Source organism: Girardinichthys multiradiatus, chromosome 14, assembly GCF_021462225.1.
Source record: "Girardinichthys multiradiatus isolate DD_20200921_A chromosome 14, DD_fGirMul_XY1, whole genome shotgun sequence".
Taxonomy (NCBI): Eukaryota; Metazoa; Chordata; class Actinopteri; order Cyprinodontiformes; family Goodeidae; genus Girardinichthys; species Girardinichthys multiradiatus.
The window spans coordinates 26,871,299-26,892,999 of NC_061807.1; the positions used below are offsets into that span (position 1 = coordinate 26,871,299).

The following is a 21,701-nucleotide window of genomic DNA, read 5'->3' on the forward strand; positions in this document are numbered from 1 at the left end:
TAATGACTTGACTAGTTCATCCCCTCTTTACCTTTAAAAGGTTTTAATGTTGCATTGAACAAGTGTCCTCAAACAGGTATAACGAGCCTGAATACATGGTATTTAAATAATTAGTTGACATTTATTGTGTTCCAGACAGTTCTTTGTAAATTGTGTACATTGTGGAAGTGATACATTTTAGATATATTGTGCAGCCCTAGCCTTTAGAGTCTGATACTCCTGTAAGATCATTGCTGATGTCTTTCCATCTTGAGGTTTTGTTAACACACACCTGAATGCTCCAAAGCAGCAAACTGACCAAACTCCTGCTTGATGTTGATCAGTTAATCAAATGCATGTGATGATCAGAACATGGCTGCTACTTTGCTTTTTAAATTTCACATGTAAATATAGTTGTTCTGACATGTCTGTGTCTCTTCTCATTAAACCAGGGAGCTGTAACTGCAGCTGTGAGAATATCTGCACGTTTTTCAGTAAGCTCAACTGAATGTGTTTGTTTTTACATGTTTGATGTTTTAGTTTCTATTTAGTTGCTGCTGTGTGCATTTCTATCAGTCTTGTCCAGTTGTTTTGATGAAATAGCTGTGTGTACTGAAGGCAGAATAATGTCTAGGTAGTTCATTTTTTTCAAACAGTGAAAGAGCTGTTTAACTTTATACAGAGACTCAGGAGTTTTTAGGCATTTTTTTGTCAGTCTGGGAGATTTTAGTATTCTACCCTGTTTCACATGTCCCTTTTCACCTGTATTTTAATAAAGTGTGTATCAAAACTGCACATAACCTGTTCCTTAACATATTCAGAACCTGTAGTTCTAGGTCTAAACCAATACAAAAAAAAATGCAATTTCATTATTAAATTAATGCTTGCCACTGATCAGTTCCTAATTATCTAATGAGAATGAATAATTGACTTCTAACTTGGTATAAGATATCAGACAAGACAAACATTTTGCAGGTTTTCCCACTTGCAAAGCATGTAGAAGTCTTTCATTTTTCATTTTCAACTGTGAGTGAAGGAATCTGAAACAAAAATCCATAGATTCAATATGGAGCTTAAAGTCCGTATTGCCCAGCGACAACCTGAAGGATCTGGAGAAGATCTGTATGGAGGAGTGGTCCAAAATCCTTGCTGCAGTGTGTGCAAACCTTGTCAAGAACTACAGGAAACGTCTGATATCTGTTATTGCAAACAAAGGTTTCTGTACCAAATATTAAGTTTTGTTTTTCTGATGTATCAAGTACTGATGCCATGCAATAAAATGCAAATTAATTACATAAAAATCACACAATGTGATTTTCTGGATTTTTGTTTTAGATTCCGTCACTCACAACCAAAAAACATTGCTCTAAATATAATTTTACACCCTTTCAAGAGGTTGTTAGTTATCCATGTCCCTGGTAGATACACATTTAAAAGTACGTTAATTCAAATATTAACTTTTGCTTCTGACCGGAAATGTGACAGGCATCACTCAATAGATAATAAACGAATATAAAAGAGGTAGCAATTGACAAAAATGCTTTTATTTACATTTTAACCAAAACATAAGTTAATTATGTATACCCTTTTCAATAGCCAATGGAAACATCTTTATTAGGATTAAAGCAGTCAAAGCCATCTTAGCTGACCGGCTTTTTCTATGTCTCCTCTGGTGTTTAGTCACTTTATCTGTGGTGATGAGCTCCATGTCTTTGGGGTTGACCTCCTTGTAATCACTGTAATCTTTAGTTCCCTTCACACATTCTGTCAGGAAAAACCTTAGCAATTATCTTACAAAGGTAACTATAGCTTCCCAGGAGTGACCTGATTTAATTAATGACTCCTTTGTGTAAATTTTCATTTCAGCTCATATAGTCTTGCCATTCATTGCAATGGACATAAAAAAAAACTATAATAAAAACACGAATTGGCTTTTTAAACCTCTGTTCTATGCTGAAGAGGAGGAAAAATCAGCTCCATGTTTTGCTCAGCAGAAAAAAAAGAAAAACAGCACATCTTATGAACAGCCTGTGAAATAGTGAGGAGGTTTAATTAACCAACCGCTTTCCCTGAAACATGACTTCATGTTTAAAGAGATAAATTGATGTCAGCGAGGTGAGAGCGCCCCCCTGAGGAAGATCGGTGCAGTGTATTTTATTGTCCACACGTCACAAGATGGTCTTGACATGAATAAGACTAAAGTGAATGTTTTATATTTTAATATATGATGACAATAAACTAACTACATCTGTGCTGGGCAATGTTTACCTGTCAAAAATTTAAAAAAATAAGTATATTTGTCTTTACAGTCATATAATTAAACATCAAATACATTTGATTAGCTTCATTTAGGCAACATAATACCAGGATGGAAAGACATCAGCAATGGCCTGATCCTACCAGTCGGATAAGGGTTATAAGGCAATTTTCAAACAGTCCTTCATCAGTCTACGGAGAGAAAGGTTTTTTTTTTTTTTTTTGCTCATACTCCGTAGAGGTCAGAGTGCAAAGATTTTTGTTCCATTTGTTGTAGAAAAAACTCTTGCATTAAACTTGCATTTTATGTCATAACGGTCAAAAAGAATTTTTTTTTTTATAATTATCATGGTATAGAAGAGACCTGTATGAAAACCAGTTTGAACCAGGAAAATGTTTAAATATTCACAAGTAAACAGAATGGGGGACCTCTGTTAACCTTGCTTCAGTATAATCCAGACATTAATGAATCCTAGATTTCATTACAGCTGTTAAGCTTCAGCCAGCGGGTGAAATATCTCAGTACAACCAGAACCAGGACAGCCTGTTTGGAGGAGTTGCCAGGAGAAAGTATCTTCTCTCCAAAGAAAATATGGCAGCACGATTTGAGTTTGTGAAGATGCATATGACTGAAGCACAACACTGGAAAAACAGCTGAGACTAAAGTAAAGAAGACTTGGTTTATAATTCCTAATGAACTTTTCCATTTTCCATGTCATTACCCTTAAACCGCAAAGAACCTTGTTGAACCAGACATACAGGTCCTTCTCAAAATATTAGCATATTGTGATAAAGTTCATTATTTTCCATAATGTCATGATGAAAATTTAACATTCATATATTTTAGATTCATTGCACACTAACTGAAATATTTAAGGTCTTTTATTGTCTTAATACGGATGATTTTGGCATACAGCTCATGAAAACCCAAAATTCCTATCTCAGAAAATTAGCATATCATTAAAAGGGTCTCTAAACGAGCTATGAACCTAATCATCTGAATCAACAAGTTAACTCTAAACACCTGCAAAAGATTCCTGAGGCCTTTAAAACTCCCAGCCTGGTTCATCACTCAAAACCCCAATCATGGGTAAGACTGCTGACCTGACTGCTGTCCAGAAGGCCACTATTGACACCCTCAAGCAAGAGGGTAAGACACAGAAAGACATTTCTGAACAAATAGGCTGTTCCCAGAGTGCTGTATCAAGGCACCTCAGTGGAAGTCTGTGGGAAGGAAAAAGTGTGGCAGAAAACGCTGCACAACGAGAAGAGGTGACCGGACCCTGAGGAAGATTGTGGAGAAGGGCCGATTCCAGACCTTGGGGGACCTGCGGAAGCAGTGGACTGAGTCTGGAGTAGAAACATCCAGAGCCACCGTGCACAGGTGTGTGCAGGAAATGGTCTACAGGTGCCGCATTCCCCAGGTCAAGCCACTTTTGAACCAGAAACAGCGGCAGAAGCGCCTGACCTGGGCTACAGAGAAGCAGCACTGGACTGTTGCTCAGTGGTCCAAAGTACTTTTTTCAGATGAAAGCAAATTCTGCATGTCATTTGGAAATCTAGGTGCCAGAGTCTGGAGGAAGACTGGGGAGAAGGAAATGCCAAAATGCCAGAAGTCCAGTGTCAAGTACCCACAGTCAGTGATGGTCTGCTGGGTGCATGTTGGTCCACTGTGTTTTATCAAGGGCAGGGTCAATGCAGCTAGCTATCAGGAGATTTTGGAGCACTTCATGCTTCCATCTGCTGAAAAGCTTTATGGAGATGAAGATTTTGTTTTTCAGCACGACCTGGCACCTGCTCACAGTGCCAAAACCACTGGTAAATGGTTTACTGACCATGGTATCACTGTGCTTAATTGACCTGCCAACTCTCCTGACCTGAACCCCATAGAGAATCTGTGGGATATTGTGAAGAGAACGTTGAGAGACTCAAGACCCAACACTCTGGATGAGCTAAAGGCCGCTATCGAAGCATCCTGGGCCTCCATAAGACCTCAGCAGTGCCACAGGCTGATTGCCTCCATGCCACGCCGCATTGAAGCAGTCATTTCTGCCAAATGATTCCCGACCAAGTATTTAGTGCATAACTGTACATGATTATTTGAAGGTTGACGTTTTTTGTATTAAAAACACTTTTCTTTTATTGGTCGGATAAAATATGCTAATTTTGTGAGATAGGAATTTTGGGTTTTCATGAGCTGTATGCCAAAATCATCCGTATTAAGACAATAAAAGACCTGAAATATTTCAGTTAGTGTGCAATGAATCTAAAATATATGAATGTTAAATTTTTATCATTACATTAATGAAAATAATGAACTTTATCACAATATGCTAATATTTTGAGAAGGACCTGTAAGTATGTAAAAACTAAATGCTAAAAAAATAAGACCATACATTATATAGTAAAACTTTTATTCATTTTTTCCAAGTCAAAAAACAAACAGAACAGAGATACAGAGAATGAGATCATGACTTGATTTTTATACAGTGGCAACTTTAAGTTAAACCTTCCTTTAAACTGGACAGATGAAGTCTTTCCTCAGCTTGAGACCCTGCATCGCTTTCAGACGCACAATTCACACAAACGTACATACATTCACTCATTCATTCATTCATTCATTATGGGAGCCTTGTTGTAGTGGACTGACAGAACAGAACACAGTTAAGACAACAGCATTGGATGCAAACGTAGCAGACTAAATGCAACGCTGTGTGGAAATTAAGTCCACCAAACCTGCTTTGTGTCTAAGGCCAGAAAAAACAGCTCGTTGAGTCCGAGTTTTTCCCCCACAAAATTAGATTGTATCAAGAGTTCCCGAACCTAAAATATTAAAGAATGCGTTTTATCTCAGCGGGGACTCCCAGTCGGATCAAACGCATACACCATCTCCTCCCCACGATTTCCCCTCATCACAGGTAAAACACATGGAGAAAAAAATAAAATACATAGAAACACTGATTTCAGAAATGAGGATCACTCCAGGATGAAGAGGTAGGGAAACCAGTTTGTTCAAAAAAAAAAAAAAAAAAAACAAGGAAGGGTGAAATAACTTCCCAATTTATCAGGCCAGCAGAGGGTACAAACTGTGTGAAAATGTAAAAAAATAACAAAAAAATGTTCACACTACTGTAGTGGGTTTTTAAGACAAAGACTAACAGTGCAGTTTCTTTGGACCATTTCTTCTTGAAAATAGGGTTCAAATATACCGTCCCAGACGTGCGTAGAAAGCAGGCTAGAAAATGATTCCCTCTTTGAGCTTTCAGGCTGTTTTAGCTGAAGCAAAAAACCTTAAATGAGGAGAATGAGGCAGAAAATTAAGATCTGTCCCCTGCCTCTTCATCCAGAGCAGATGAACATCCTGCTAACAGGACTGCAAAGTCATTGAAAGCAAGTAAGAGGAAAACAAATGAAGCTCTTATTTTCTCTATTCATACTCATACAGAGTAGCAACTTCATAAATAAACTGAATAGAACACAAGTATACTTCAGCAATTAGAAACGGGACAAAAATTTGCAAACTGTAGGAGGGATTTTTAAAATGTATAGACGTGCACTACTTCTGAAAACAAGGACAAAAGCAGCAAGACCTAAACTATTATCCCTCATCTATTCGGAGCTTCATTTTATCAGATTCAGAATCAAAAAATCAGAGTAATAATTTTTACAATTTCTTATCTGAAATTCCCAGTTCCTATGGAATATTAGCATCTGGAAAAGTGTTTTTTTTTTCCTGTCGGTTTTTGACATACAATCTCTAAAATGGTAGACAAAAGGATGCTGGTGGGTGGTTTAGTGACATCTTTCAGGTTTTTGGGGTGTAAAGGAGGAAGATGGGGGTAATGTGTACATAGGTCTATGTAAGTTTAGACTTTAATGGCCTTTCTTTACAAACCAGATTCTCTCTTTTTTTAAAGGTGTACATTTATGCTGATGATACAAACGTTTTCACTTAAAACCCCCAAAAAAGTTTCCCTAAATGCTTAACAAGAAACGCTTTTTGTGATTTATGGTTTATGTCTTTATGGTGAATACAATCTTTACTTCTCAGGCTTTTGGCAACATGTACACCATCAACTACACAACCAGCATTTATAGAATGAGAGAAAGAGAGAGAGGGACTGGATGCAGGACAACAAAGTTAAAAAGAGTATTTAAATGTTCACATCTTCCTCCACTTTTTTTCCCTCTGGGGGATTATCAGTTTTTCTTCAACACCCAGTCTTGAAATTAAAGAATAAAGAAACTACTTCAAAAGGCAACATTTTCACCCCGTCAGGTAAAGCAGCTCAAGTCTTTCACAAACAGTTTTGAACATCTCAGAGTGGGAAGCAGCTTCCCGGTGGATTCACAGATCCCACAGTTGGGATCTTAACGATGTTTCCACATTCTCAAGCCGATTAAAGCTGCTGTCCCTCAGCTGCCCCACTGCCTCCTGTGCAGCTCAGTTGTTCTCCTCGTCGCTGTCGTCGGGGCTGATGGCCGGGCTGTAGGTAGGGGAGGTGGGGCTGTACCCGGGGGAGGTCGGGCTGTAGGTGGAGCCTTTGGGGCTAGTAGGCGAGTACGTAGGAGATGTGGGCGAGTACTTGGGCGAGGTCGGGGAGTACGTGGGGGAGGTGGGGGAGTACTTGGGGCTGGTGGGGGTGTAGGTGGGAGAGGTAGGGGAGTAGGTAGGGGAAGTGGGGCTGTATTTTGGAGTCGTTGGGGAATAGGTAGGAGAGGTGGGAGAGTACTTCGGCGATGTAGGCGAGTACTTCGGCGACGTTGGGGAGTATTTTGGGGAGGTGGGGGTGTATTCTGGGGAGCTGGGGCTGTATGAGGGGGAGGTTGGTGTGTATTTTGGTGATGTTGGGGAGTACGATGGAGAGCTGGGGCTGTACGATGGCGAGCTGGGTGTGTAAGTGGGTGACTGAGGGGTGTAACGTGGACTGGAGGGAGAGTAAGATGGAGATGTTGGGGAATAAGAGGGGGAAGTGGGGGAGTAGTTTGGACTGGTTGGTGTGTAGTTGGGAGAAGTTGGGGAGTAAGAAGGTGAAGTTGGAGAGTATGAAGGGGAGGTAGGAGAGTAACTGGGGGATGTTGGGGTGTAGTTCGGCGATGTGGGGCTGTAGCTCGGACTGGTCGGTGAGTAGGAAGGTGAGGTAGGGGAGTAGGAGGGGGAAGTGGGGGAGTAGGATGGAGACGTGGGAGAGTAAGAGGGCGAGGTTGGTGAGTAGGAGGGCGAAGTAGGGGAGTAACTGGGTGATGTCGGGCTGTAGCTCGGCGACGTTGGGCTGTAGCTCGGAGAGGTTGGAGAATATGAAGGAGACGTCGGGGAGTATGAGGGGGACGTGGGGGAGTACGAGGGGGACGTGGGGGAGTAGGAGGGAGATGTGGGGGAGTAGGAGGGAGATGTCGGAGAGTAACTGGGCGAAGTGGGGGAATACGATGGAGACGTCGGGCTGTAGTTGGGGCTGGTGGGGGAGTAAGAGGGAGAGGTGGGGGAGTAGGAAGGCGATGTTGGAGAGTAGCCTGGACTCTGTGGGGTGTAGCCCCCCGGTGAACGAGGCTCGTAAGCAGGGGAGGTGGGTGAGTAATTTGGTGACATGGCTCCACCTGAGGAAGAAAGGAAACAAAAATCATTTGAAAGTACAGATGAATAACTAAATATAAATCTAATATTATGACTTTAGTAAAACATCCTTAGTGACGAGATTAATTTTTTAAGTCTCAGAGTTATTGACATGGTTTCATGTTGCATCAGCCAAGTTTTCAGTTCCCATATTCTTTTAGCCGCCCCTTCCAAATCACTTCATCCCAATATTTGTGACCTCAACTTGTTCAAAACAAGTTGAAAAAAGGAAATTTTATGTAAAACATTTTAAGCTGCACTGAGCCTGATTACAAGGTGATTACATCGCGATATATGTGCTGCCCTACATTTTATATTTTCAAACTATAGCAACCCTATCCTTAACAGATAGTGGAATAGTAAAGTATGTGCAACTGATTTAGGTGGTGCAAATAAACTGGTTATTTCTGCAGTCATTAGTTTTTATGTGAGAGGCGCCATATTGGATTTGACATTTGTGGTTGATATGAACGCTTCAACTGTCAAGGTGTAAAACCTTTAAATATTGTAAAAGCCCATTTTCTGATGTGTCTAACCTGGAGATGGGATGTATGGACTGACGGGTCCTGGAGACCCTGGTGACCCCGGTGTGGGAGACCAGGCTGGGGAGTAACCCGGAGAGAAGCCACTGGCATCAGATGCTGCGCTGGGAGAGAAGCCTGCAGCTCCAGGGGTCATACCGCTTCCTAGAAGACCAAATAACAAAGAGTCAATGAGCCGATGTCAAAGAAAAATATAAACATAAGGGCCAAAGCAATGTGTATATTTGAACCTACCAATACTGGGGGACCATGCTCCGTAGGCTGGGGTAGCTCCGGTGTTCCACGGCGTCATGGCAGGAGACATGCCACTCATGGGACTCGGCACTGAGCCAAAGAACATTCCAGTGGCTGGAAACAACATCAATACATACAACGTAAATACTACTGTTCTTGCAACTTACCTACTATTCAAACACCAAAAACAAGAACGATTCCTTCACTCACGTCCTGCCACGCTGATGCCAGGTATGTTTGTTGGGATCTCCATGCCGTACTTGCACTTCTCAGCATCCAGCAGCAGGTCAAAGCAGCCGGTTCCTGCTGGGGCGAGCTGGCCAAGCATGATGTTCTCTGACACACCCTTCATCGGGTCGCACTCTCCGTGAGATGATGCCTCCATCAGCACATCCACCTGCCGAAGAAATGGCAAGAAATATAGGATTTTTGGTAAATACTGAACATGAAAAACAGGATTGATGAAGTTCCGTTGAAAAAACAACAACTTTGTACCGTCTCCTCAAAGGAACACTTCATAAGGGGTCCCGTGTCTTGACGATTGATGCCGTGACGCGTGATGGCCATCAGGTGACCGCGGCAGGTCATGGTGTCACAAAGCAGAGCCAAGTGACGGTAGTTGACGTAGGAACCGTCGAAGGAGATGACGTGATACAACTCCCTCTCCAGAGCTTTTCGGACAGCTTCGATACCCAAAACCTTTTCAACAGCAAAGCATTTTTAATGGATATCCCAAAAATTGAATTGTACACTTATAATGAAAAGAATTGAAGTGTATTTGTACCGTGAAGATCTCCACAATGTCATTGGAGGTGGTCCTGACGGGGTCCACGTCCTTCTCACTGAGCACCCTCATGAGGCTCACGCCGTCCGTCTCGAGAATCCACTCCTGCAGGGCCTTGAACTCTCCGTCCTCCGTGATGATGATCTTCTTCTTATTGTCAGTCTGAGGCAGATGCATGTACACCTGAAGGAGATGAGCAAAAACACCACATTTGTACAGAGGTTTAATTTAGTTTTGACGTTTATTTTACATTAAAGAAACAAAATAAATAAACAGAAGAATTCTGGATAATTTCACCTTGCTAATCTGCTCGATGCCCTGCAGAGTCATGTCCGTCAGCATGTTGGACTCGATGCACCTCAGGAACACATCGTCGTCCATTTTATCCACGACCTCCTCATCCTGGACAAGCAGAGCAGATTCTTAGAATCTCGACCAACAATGGATTCTCTTACTTTTATTGTTAATCTGTGCTCACCTCCTGAAACTTGTTCTCGTCGCTGTTCATTATTCGAATTCGCAGAACCAGTTTTTCAGCATTGTCATCGTTGAAGATGCAGTTAAGGTCATCTCCAAAACCTAAGATAAGGAAACCGCAGCGTAATTGAGTGAGGGGCAGAGGGGAGATGCTTTTTTTTATCTGTAAAAAACCTTGAGTGAACCGTGACCCAACCCACCAGCATTGATCTTCTCTGCGATCTGCTCCATGGTCAGCTTGCGGTCGGTCATGTGCTTCCGGTCGAGCTCGATGCGCAGCAACCACGGGGAAATGCGGGTCACATCAAAGTCTGGCATCTCGTAGTAGACATTCACCCACTCCTGATCCTCGGCCACCACAGTGTTCTGCGGGTTGGGGTCGTAGTAGATGGCGGTGTTTGCAGTCACCTGAAAGCCACAGCTCACTTTAATCCCTTTTTTTTTTTTGTTTTTTTTTAAACGGCATCACACATAAAATGGTAGAGAAAAGCTACGGATTTGTTACCTTCCTCAGCGTTGTATGCTCCAGTCGACACAAGATGTCTTTGGCCCTCTCTGCGTCACGTGCCGCCTGGCCCAGCAGGAAAACTGTCAGCGAGGGCGTCTTGGGCCTCTTTGAGATGTTGATCAACTCTTTCAGACGAGGCACACCAAGCGTGACGTTCTTGGCCGACACTCCGGCGTAGTGGAAGGTGTTCAGAGTCATCTGGGTGGCCGGCTCGCCCAGTGACTGAGCAGCTAGGGCGCCGACCATTTCACCAGGATGGGCCTGGAGGAGGAGAGGATAAATTGTTTCATGTTTTCAGAGGTCAGGTGAAAATGAGAGCTCCTAACAGCATCTGCTGAACTTACAATGGACTGGTTGAACTTGGTCTCTATCTCTCCCAGCAGCCAGTCGTAAGCCTCGGTGGACAGACGAAACTCCTCTGTCATGCGTCTGGAGCAGAGCGTGGACCGCAGGTGGATGTTGAACAGGAGCGTGGCGTTCTCCTGGGCCTGCCTGCTTAGAGGATCATCACCGTTGACGATAACCAGCTTCTTACTCAGCTCCTGAACACCTGAGGAGGGTAAACATGAATATGGATTGAAGTGACTTTGAGACAAACTATTTCAAAAAGATTTGTTAAACAGATTATATTACAGCTTTACACGCCATTTGAAGTCATGTCACAATCTCCTCTCCAGTTCCACAACTTCTTTCATGTGATTTAGCAACTCCAAGTACAAAGACAGGAAACTTGTACAATTCTCAAGTTCAAAGATAGCTAGGTTCTATATTTTTCTACTTTACCTTCGACCACACGCAGAGGATTCAGGTCTGTTGGGGTTCGGGTGTTGATTCGGAAGATCTTCTGAGCATTCCAGATCATTCTGGCCAGGTTGCACGGCAGCACCACCTACAGGCGAAGAGAAACAATGCAGATGATGAGCAGCTGATCCACTATGCTTTGAGGCTTAGAAGGCTACTAGACATTTATCACAGAGCTGAGGTTTATGGCGAACCTAGAAGATGTTACTCAGATACACATGTGTAACGTCTGAGAGCAGCATTAAATTACATGCAACATTTACTAAGATCCAACTGCAAAACCCATCTCAAGCTGATCTCACAAAATGAATTCATGCATATGAAACTGATCTGCATGCAGCCGCCGTGGCTCAGTATTTCTGCTACTGTCTTTACCTGCAAAGCCTGATTGAGAATTGTTTTTCCTCCTGTTTTTGTACATAATTTCCTTACATTAGGAAATGTTTCTAGAATTTCATATTGCCGACTGTTTGTCGTGTGTACTGTCGCTGTGTAACTGTTGCTGATTTAATCTGTAGTTACATGTGATTTCAAGAGCGCTTTATGCTGGTTAAAATAAATCAATAAGATGTTTTGCCGTCGTGTTGCGGACTGTATGATCACACACCTTACTGTCACCAGTGGGGAAAATGGCCCGCAGAATCTCCCTGTCCTCCCTCATCTTCTCAAACTCCTTCTCCAAGACACTCTGCACGTGTGCATTTGTCAGCACGTCTTTCACCACGTCTTCCTGCAGCACCCTTCTCAGTGCGCGCTCGTTGGTGCAATCAAACCGAAACCTGTAGGGATAACAAAGAGGCGGGTGACTCCCAGGTTCGGAGGAATGGATGTTGCAGGGCTTTTGCTTGCCACTTACTTCTTTTCAAATGCCTTGTTGGAGGGCTTTAGCGTTGCCAGGTTTTGGAACTCGACGTTCTCTCCCGCCAAGCCATCCTCGCCGTAGCGCAGCTGCACCACCTGGTTGATGGAGTTTCGCACCGTGGCGTCATACTTCACCATCACAGACTCCATAGATTTGATCAGACGACGCTGAATGTAACCTGGAAGTTAAGCGGGAAGACGTCCTTAAGCTGAGGAACCCAAAAATCTCAAGGAATGTTTTAGCCATGTTGATGCTGGGTGAACGTACCCGTCTCGGCCGTCTTGACGGCCGTGTCGATCAGACCCTCTCTGCCTCCCATGGCGTGGAAGAAGAACTCTGTCGGCGTCAGCCCAGCCAGGTAAGAGTTCTCCACAAAGCCTCTGCTCTCAGGACCGTAGTCATCCTTAATGAAGTGAGGCAGCGTGCGATGCTTGAACCCAAACGGGATTCGTTTACCCTCCACGTTCTGCTGGCCCACCACAGCAATAACCTGAGACAAGCAAGCAAAGTCATCCTCGGCTCTGTTCAAACCTAACCCGTCTTCTCCGATAACATTCGCACAGAGGGGTTAGAGGTGTTACCTGCGAGATGTTAATCTTTGAGCCCTTGGAGCCAGCCACCACCATGGACTTGAAGTTGTTGTACTCAGACAGGGACTTCTGAGCAGAGGATCCTGTTTTGTCTCGAGCGTCGTTCAGAATACGGTTCACCTGGTTCTCAAAGGTTTGCCGAAGCGTGTTACCGGGTGTCGGTTCCAGCTCATTGTTGTGAGCTTTTTCAATAACCTGGCAGATAAACAGGAGAGAAATTAAGCTCTGCTCCATTTCTACTGCATCTTCCAAAAAAAGACCCTCCTTAAATGGACTTATTCTGTGTGCTGAAAACATGTCAGAGTTAGAAGATTTCCCTCACTTCTATCACATCCTGTTTGGCCTTCTTGATGGTGTTCTGGATGTCGAGGTACGTCTTGGCATCAGCAATGGAGTCACCAATACCAATGGAATGACCTGTTGATATTCCAAAGACATCAGTATCAAGGAATGTCCCCTTTAAAACACAACACATGATATCAGACACGATCTAATTCTTCCTAAACATTTTTCCATGTCCAAATTCCCAACGTTCCAAAACCAATTTAGCAGAATTCTCTGTCCAGGTTTGGCACATTTCTTTTCAAAATTTACTGTAGATATTTTCATGGACATAACAATGGACATATGGAGAAATGGACATATAGACAAAAGAGGATGGATTGAAGAATAGATGTGCAAACAAACGAATGGATGGATGGGAAAAAGTTTGGACGGATGGTGGTGGAGCCATTAGGGGGCGCTCAGGGAGCTGATAAATGTCAATTAAGCGCAGGTGTGGCGCAAATGAGCACACGGTTTTGACCGTGCTTGTGGGAGCTAAGGACTTTTGTGTGTGTATCACTTCATATCCACTCCGCAAACAATAAATGGATGGGCATATCCGACTGGACTTCAACAAGCACCGCTTTCCATTTTGTAACAGCAACCTACCACAGGTGCACGCGTAAGACCAGAAAAAACGCCACTACCGATGGATTGAAAGAGAGATGGAAAAATGGAACGAGGGACAGACGATGGAAGACATAATGGACAGAAAGCGATAGTTCGAGGGACAGATGACTAAATGAATGAAAGGAAGAACAGATGGACGAATAACTGGAAACAACATTTAGATAACCCTACAACACCGTGGATGGGTTTCTTACCCTCGATGAGCAGCCAGTTGTTGACCACCGTCTGAATGTTGGAGTAGAAAAGTCTGGTGATGTCGTGGCCCATCTCCAGGTAGGAGATGTGGACGAGGGAGCCAGCTGAGGTTCCCAGAGACTTCTTACACAGGATGCCCATGATCAACTCCCCGTTCTCCACGATGACCTGTTTGAATATGAATTCTTAAATTAATCAATCTGCCCCCAGTTCATTTCTATAATCCATAGATAAAAATGCCTGCCCTGTACCTTGGTGTCACCGGGTGAGATGTGTTTGTAAGGGCCGCTGTCTTCATCGTCTGGGTGCGTGCTGTGGGTGCGGATCACATTGATGTGTCCTGGAATGATGAGGCTGAAGATCTGCTTGCCCGTCCACAGAGGACGGGGTTTGAGAATAGCTGGCTGAGGCATCTTCCCGTCCCAGGTGGACAAGAACATGAGGAGGTTCATGACTTCCCCCTGTGAGGCAGGAAAACCTGCAATCAACCCCAAGGATCTTACCAGGCATCAGCTGAGAGGTCTGGCAACAATCTACTCACCCTCTCCAAGAACACATCTCTTTTAGTGAACTTGCGAACGGCTGTGAGTGTGTCCTGCACGATACCCATGACGGGCCTGTTGGACTGGGGCGTGACAATCATACGCGGCACCATGGCCAGCTCCTGAATCTCCGCCCTCGTTTCCAGCGACTGGGGGAGGTGGAGGTTCATCTCATCCCCGTCAAAGTCGGCGTTGTAAGGAGTGGTGACGCTGAACAAAGGTGAACCGTTGACATCAGCAAGAGCAAAGACAACACAAACACCGCTGAGCTACAGTACAGGAAACCAGAAAATAATAACTTTGCTTATTTGTTGCCACAACAAAAAAAAATCTAACATTATAAATATCTGTAAAGACTATACAGCAATTCATTGTTGATATCCCGATCCAATCCCAAGTATTTTTAAGAGGTTAATATAGGATCCTTATCTCCATTTAATACCTGAGGTTGAGTCGGAATGTGGACCAAGGCAGGATCCGAACCCTGTGCCCCATCATAGACATTTTATGTAGTGTGGGCTGCCGGTTGAAGATGATGATGTCACCGTCGCACATGTGTCTTTCCACCTAAAATGAGTTAAGACCAAAAACAGTTAGAAATTTGATTTTAATTTATTAGCAGCCAAACTGGTAGAATATGTTGCTTATGAACAGATATGTCCGGAGAAATCAGCAGGCGACCGTAATGAGTGGAAACTAGGATCGATCGGTCCTGATTGGCCATCGTCCAGCTGGAGACCTAAAAATCTTTTGTTTTTCAGATTGGGAACAAATGTATATTGTTTTATTCTTGCCTTGTAGCCGATTTGCAGATGAAGGTCACTTGGTTTAGGGTGAAATCGCAGGTCGATTCTGTCTCCATTGTCTCGGATAATGTACTTGGCTCCAGGGTACTGGCTGTTGCCTCTTCGTACCAGCTCCTGCAGTCTAATAAAAGCAATCAGAATCAGATTAGCTGGCGTGACACTTAAATAAATAACTGTGATGCAAAATGAATTCTGGAACTGCTCAGCTGTACCTGTCAATATTAAAGGGTGTGACGATCTCTGGAAACGTCATGTTGGCTGCGATGGACCGTGGTACGCCCACTTGGTCAATCTGTAGGTTGGGGTCCGGGGTGATGACGGTTCGGGCTGAGAAGTCCACACGTTTGCCCATCAGATTACCCCTCACTCGCCCCTCTTTTCCCTTTAGACGTTGCTTTATGGATTTGAGAGGACGGCCAGACTTTTGCATTGCCTGAAAAAAACAAAAACAAAGAAAAGATTTGGTTTTAGCCAAAAAAAAAACAACGAAAACAAACATGATCATCAACTTCCTATTAAAAGCTAAAATCCAGATGTTTTGTTAAATAAAACATACTCTTGGCAGGCCTGGTAATTCGTTGTCGACCATCGTGGCCACATGAAACTGAAGGAGCTTCACATCCTCAGCAATGACGTGAGCAGCGGCACCGCTTTGCTCGTTTCTCCTCAGCTGATTGTTGATCTTCACGATGTCCGCCAGCTTATGGGTCAAATCATCCTTTAAAGCATAATTTCCTCATTTTTTAGACATATTTTGCCCTTACAAGTGGAAAGAACAGCAGAAAGTGTAACATCGTAGCAACAAACACATCAATCTAGGATCATTTTAGTTCACCTGGTTGCGAGCAGAGCCCTGCATGACCACAGCGGGCCTCACAGCCAGTGGAGGCACAGGCAGCACGGTTACAATCATCCATTCCGGACGGGCGAACTTGGGGTCCATGCCCAAGATGATGTCTTCTTCATCTGAGATGCGCTTGAAGATCTCATGCACACGTTCTGGGCTCAGCAAAATTTTCTTCTCCTGGGAATCCTCGTTAACGTGCTTCCACTCGGCATACAGCTCCAAGCCTGAGCGCCTGATGCGTGGCTGGTAGCGCCCACAGCCACCGTGACCCTGCCATAGATTTAACAGATGAGTGGCAGGGAAATGGGTCTATAACAACTCAGATAAAAAAATAAAAAATGACTCATCCAAATACCTTCTCCTTGGTAATGTCCTCCTCCGTCTCCTGAGGCTCCATTCCGAATTTATTGTCCATTTCTTCCCCGCCTTCACATATGTTTTTGCCTTTGCACAGCTCATACACATGGGTTAAACGCTTCCTCGGCTGGCCTTTGGATTTTGTCAGGATTTCTTTGATCTTCGGGTTGTTCTAGAGAGAAAAGCAAAAAGAGAAACCTGAAAATTGCCAAACTTAATGTAGAAAACTGAAAACATATAAGATCGAGTTTTTTTTGTTGTTTTTTTTAGGGTGCTCAAAGCCAGTCAGTCATTTTCTACCGCTTATTCCATAGTGGGTCGCGGGGGAGCTGGTTCCTATCTCCAGCAGTCTATGGGCGAGAGGCGGGGTACACCCTGGACAGGTCGCCAGTCCATCGCAGGGCAACACACAAACAACCATGCACACTCATTCATACACCTAAGGGCAATTTAGAGAGACCAATTAACCTAACAGGCATGTCTTTGGACATGCTCAAAGCAAAACACTAAATTTATGAACCAGGAGAACAATTTTTTTAAGCTTTTTGCCCTCAGAACCAGAAAGAACATATTTTACAAGGCTTTTCAAGTCATATATAAAGAGAGTGGGGAAAAGTTAGCTTGTTATTTTTATAAACTCCTCTTTCTGTAATGATCCTCCCTGATGCAGGCGTACTGAAGACTTTGTGAAGCTGCATGTGATAAGTCAGATAGTCCTTTAGAAATAAATCCTAGTAAAATAAAAAGTGTAGCAGCTTTCTAAAACTGAGCAAAGAAGATGGTTAAAAAACCTCTAGAGGGAGAAAAATAAAAAATGAATGATTATACAGGACACACCTTCTCATTCAAAGAGTTTTCTTTATTTTCATGACTATGAATATTGTATCTTCACACTGAAGGCATCAAAACTATGAATTAACACATGTGGAATTATATACTGAACAAAAAAGTGTAAAACAACTGAAAATATGTCTCATATTCTAGATTATTCAAAGTAGCCACCTTTTGCTTTGATTACTGCTACGCACACTCTTGGCAGTCTGTTGATGAGCTTCAAGAGGTAGTCACCTGAAATGGTTTTCCAACAGTCTTGAAGGAGTTCCCAGAGATGCTTAGCACTTGTTGGCCCTTTTACTTTCACTCTGCGGTCCAGCTCACCCCAAACCATCTCGATTGGGTTCAGGTCCGGTGACTGTGGAGGCCAGGTCATCTGGCGCAGCACCCCATCACTCTCCTTCTTGGTCAAATAGCCCTTACACAGCCTGGAGGTGTGTTTGGGGTCATTGTCCTGTTGAAAAATAAATGATGGTCCAACTAAACGCAAACCGGATGGAATAGCATGCCGCTGCAAGATGCTGTGGTAGCCATGCTGGTTCAGTATGCCTTCAATTTTGAATAAATCCTCAACAGTGTCACCAGCAAAGCACCCCCACACCATCACACCTCCTCCTCCATGCTTCACTGTGGGAACCAGGCATGTAGAGTCCATCCGTTCACCTCTTCTGCGCCGCACAAAGACACGGTGGTTGGAACCAAAGATCTCAAACTTGGACTCATCAGACCAAAGCACAGATTTCCACTGGTCTAATGTTCATTCCTTGTGTTCTTTAGCCCAAACAAGTCTCTTCTGCTTGTTGCCTGTCCTCAGCAGTGGTTTCCTAGCAGCTATTTTACCATGAAGGCCTGATTCACACAGTCTCCTCTTAACAGTTGTTCTAGAGATGTGTCTGCTGCTAGAACTCTGTGTGGCATTGACCTGTTCTCTAATCTGAGCTGCTGTTAACCTGCGATTTCTGAGGCTGGTGACTCGGATGAACTTATCGTCCGCAGCAGAGGTGACTCTTGGTCTTCCTTTCCTGGGGCGGTCCTCATGTGAGCCAGTTTCTTTGTAGCGCTTGATGGTTTCTGTGACTGCACTTGGGGACACTTTCAAAGTTTTCCCAATTGTTCGGACTGACTGACCTTCATTACTTAAAGTAATGATGGCCACTTGTTTTTCTTTACTTAGCTGCTTTTTTCTGCCATAATACAAATTCTAACAGTCTGTTCAGTAGGACTATCAGCTGTGTACTGTATCCACCTCCTGCACAACACAACTGATGGTCCCAACCCCATTTATAAGGCTTGAAATCCCACTTATTAAACCTGACAGGGCACACCTGTGAAGTGAAAACCATTTCAGGTGACTACCTCTTGAAGCTCATCAACAGAATACCAAGAGTGTGCGTAGCAGTAATCAAAGCAAAAGGTGGCTACTTTGAAGAACCTAGAATATAAGACATATTTTCAGTTGTTTTACACTTTTTTGTTCAGTATATAATTCCACATGTGTTAATTCATAGTTTTGATGCCTTCAGTGTGAAGCTACAATATTCATAGTCATGAAAATAAAGACAACGCTTTGAATGAGAAGGTGTGTCCAAACTTTTGGTCTGTACTGTATATATCAGGATACTATTGTAGACAACGTCTTACTGATGTAATGCAGGGTAAATTTTAAGTTTATGTATGAAATGTTTTTTTCCATTGCCGTTATACTAACACGTGCTACTTCTCCCTAATAACTTGTAAGGTAACAGCATTTTAAGAGCTATATAAAAAAACATTACATTAATCCCGCTAAGTCTGTGTTATTTTTCTATTTACCTGTTGAAACTCAATTTTAAAATTCTGAAATTTGCAGGTATCCGATTCATAAGACATTAAATATTTTGTATATTAACAGAATTTGGGGGGAAAAATAAAATCATAAGACCACAGATTTAGGCAGCTTCCTGAAGGCATGTTTCTGTAGCTTTTACCTCAGAGGTTTTAATGTTAGTGTCTTGTTGCACACCAAGTTCGGTTTACTTTCTTCAGTCTTGAGTGTAAAGAGATGCACTTTACATTTTGAGGCATGAAAAGTTTATCAAGTGTATTTTTTTTTTTTTATAAATAGTGTCAATTACACGCTCCTGGCAAAGGACCAATTTAGAGTCACAAACAGTTTTAAGCATAAAGTGCCATTTGTTTTCTTTGCTAGCTGCAAGCATATTTAGGGGATATGTTCCTCACTAGATGTTCTGGAACATGGTCTTTCATCTAGAAATCAGATTTGAACTGTTGAAAATGAACTTTAAAAGTCCCATGACAGAACATTAGTTCTCATTAAATATTAACAGTAATAAAGTGTAAGCACTTACTGAATCCACCAACAGTTTGGAGCAAAAGAAGCAGACACATCGAAGAATCTTCATTATTTTTGATATGAAGCCGACATGGAAAACCGGCTTTGCAAGTTCTATGTGTCCGAAATGGCCTGGACATTCAGTCATGTTGCCTGAAAGAACAAATGTGTTGTAAATAATAGGCTCATGACCTCAGTTTGGGACGCTGATGATTTATGATCATTACATTTTTTTGCATGAGATTCAGCTATGAAAACACTTTACCTGCACAGGTCTGACATCTCCCACTGCGTTCTATGACCCCTTGTCTCGGATCCATAAGGCCACCAAGTTTAGGACGTCCTCCTTCTGTGGTTTCAGGGTACTTAATACCCCCTTCAGTAACCGACATCCGTTTCTGATTAGGACAACACAAGATCAAGCTTGAATAACTGCAATCATATTTTCATTGACACCAAAACACACGAGCATTTAATAAGAATCTGTTATTGTAAATAAAGTTATTTAGTTTAAAAGATGTTAATTTTAAATCCTTCAAAACAGATTGCTGAATTCACCAAAACTCAAAACGTAAACACAACAAAACCTGTGTAACAATAATTGAATGTAGGAAATGGTATTTCTGAAAAACAACTTTTTTTTTCCATATAGACATACGACAAAATATAAAAATAACAGTACAATATATGTTGTGTATGTGTATATAATATATATATATATATATAAAAGTCAACTTGACATTTCAGAACTTCTTTTATTTTACCAGATAACAAGTACACTGCTAAGTAGTACAAAAAAGAACCACTACATATTAAGTCACAAAACTCGTCTATGATGGCCCTAAACACAGCATCGAAAGTGTTAAAAGGGGGTTTAATTCATGTGAATGCTTGGATCATTTTAAAGTGTTATGCTTCAAGTTTCTTTTTAATGAACTTCCTGCAACATGCTAGTTAGCTCAAGCTCCAGCCTGCCACAGTTAGCTAGGCTAGGCTAACAGCAACACTTTCCAGTTGCAAACTGAACCATGTTTTTGACGTAAGTGTTAATCACTTCTTTAACCGATAAAAACTGTATAATTTAATGTGTCAATTGTTAAATAGTTCATTGATAAAAAAATAAATCCCACCCCAAAACAGAAAACCTACAAGTTCATCTGGGCTGATGACGCCGAACTGAACTCTCTTGATCGTGCGCAATGGGCATGCGCTGTCACCGGAGGGCGGTCCGTGCATCCTGTCTATTCAAAGAGACGCGTCCTTCCTCGGCACGCCGCTTTGTGAGCAGGAACAGCCTGTAAATTGTCACCTTGACTCCGGTCAGGCCGCCAACGGGGACCGGAAAGTCTCCGGAGGCAATATTCCAGGTGCCTTTGTTGCCGGCTGCCTTTGGAGCTAAGTAATTTACGTTCAGTTCCTGCCTACACAGACCAACTACTGCTCCCTCCCCTTTTCCGATCTACTTACTGGAGCGCTCTTAGCGCTTCTGAGGGTTAAGCAGCCCAACGCTTGGTTATATAGACTGAAAGCTTAGTACGGGGATGCACAGTCAGAAAAACAAGGGCAGTTTGCTCAGAAGGTGGGACTTGCAACTCTATAGTAACACGCTCATTGGCTATTCAAGGCAGCTTCATTAATAATGAATAAGATTCCACGCACAGCCAATTAGAGCATACGTTATTTTCACCAGCAAATCAAAATTAAAGGCGGGTATTAATTTTATCAGAGCTCATTCGTATTGGCTTTCTTCAACGAGAAAGGACGGTGAATATCGGGTTTTGCATGTAAGCTGTAAATATTTAGGAGACAATCTCAGGATTGGTCGTTTTTCTGATTAATATTTAGCAGTGGGAAAGGGAAGCCCAATGACAATGAAGAAATGTACCTTTGTGAAAAAAATTATTCAAGAACCACCCAGTTTCCGATGTTTGCCGAGGATGGCCGATTTGACTTTCTTCCCTCTGAGCAAAACTAAAAAAAATCTCTGTTCCGTCGTTCGTCTCGCTCTGGATCAGCCTGGGCTCTAAGAAAAGAGGCTCAGAGCTAAGGCCTGTCAATGTCTTTAATGAAACTAGGGAATACTGTTAAATAACATACAAATTTTTACCTTAAAACATTGTACATCGGATCATTTTTGGAGTTATTTTAGGGACCTATTAGATTTTACTTTTTTATTCTGTACATTTTTGG

General features: G+C 42.7%; 1 protein-coding gene across 1 annotated transcript; it reads right to left on the minus strand.

The window, feature by feature from the left end:
- Window positions 1-4,632: 4,632 nt before the first annotated feature.
- polr2a (RNA polymerase II subunit A) lies at window positions 4,633-20,984 on the minus strand. Its single transcript, XM_047385623.1, has 29 exons — window positions 20,661-20,984; window positions 19,777-19,909; window positions 19,528-19,664; window positions 16,344-16,517; window positions 15,977-16,258; window positions 15,698-15,859; window positions 15,354-15,574; window positions 15,130-15,262; window positions 14,778-14,902; window positions 14,335-14,545; window positions 14,045-14,254; window positions 13,793-13,961; window positions 12,967-13,061; window positions 12,636-12,839; window positions 12,322-12,544; window positions 12,049-12,232; window positions 11,800-11,971; window positions 11,175-11,280; window positions 10,736-10,941; window positions 10,389-10,652; window positions 10,084-10,291; window positions 9,885-9,985; window positions 9,704-9,808; window positions 9,407-9,589; window positions 9,118-9,321; window positions 8,833-9,019; window positions 8,623-8,736; window positions 8,383-8,532; window positions 4,633-7,830 (listed from the first exon to the last, which is right to left on the minus strand). The coding sequence occupies exons 1-29, from the start codon at window positions 20,745-20,747 to the stop codon at window positions 6,680-6,682; spliced, it is 5,901 nt and encodes a 1,966-aa protein (XP_047241579.1). The 5' UTR covers window positions 20,748-20,984; the 3' UTR covers window positions 4,633-6,679.
- Window positions 20,985-21,701: the final 717 nt, after the last annotated feature.

Excerpts from the sequence above, each read along its gene's own strand:
- polr2a (XM_047385623.1), bottom strand. The coding sequence starts at position 20,747 with ATGCACGGACCGCCCTCCGGTGACAGCGCATGCCCATTGCGCACGATC. Across the intron at positions 12,545-12,635 it reads CAAAGATTAACATCTCGCAG|GTTATTGCTGTGGTGGGCCA; the intron begins GTAACACCTCTA and ends TGCTTGTCTCAG. Across the intron at positions 10,942-11,174 it reads TCCTCTGCGTGTGGTCGAAG|GTGTTCAGGAGCTGAGTAAG; the intron begins GTAAAGTAGAAA and ends TACCCTCCTCAG.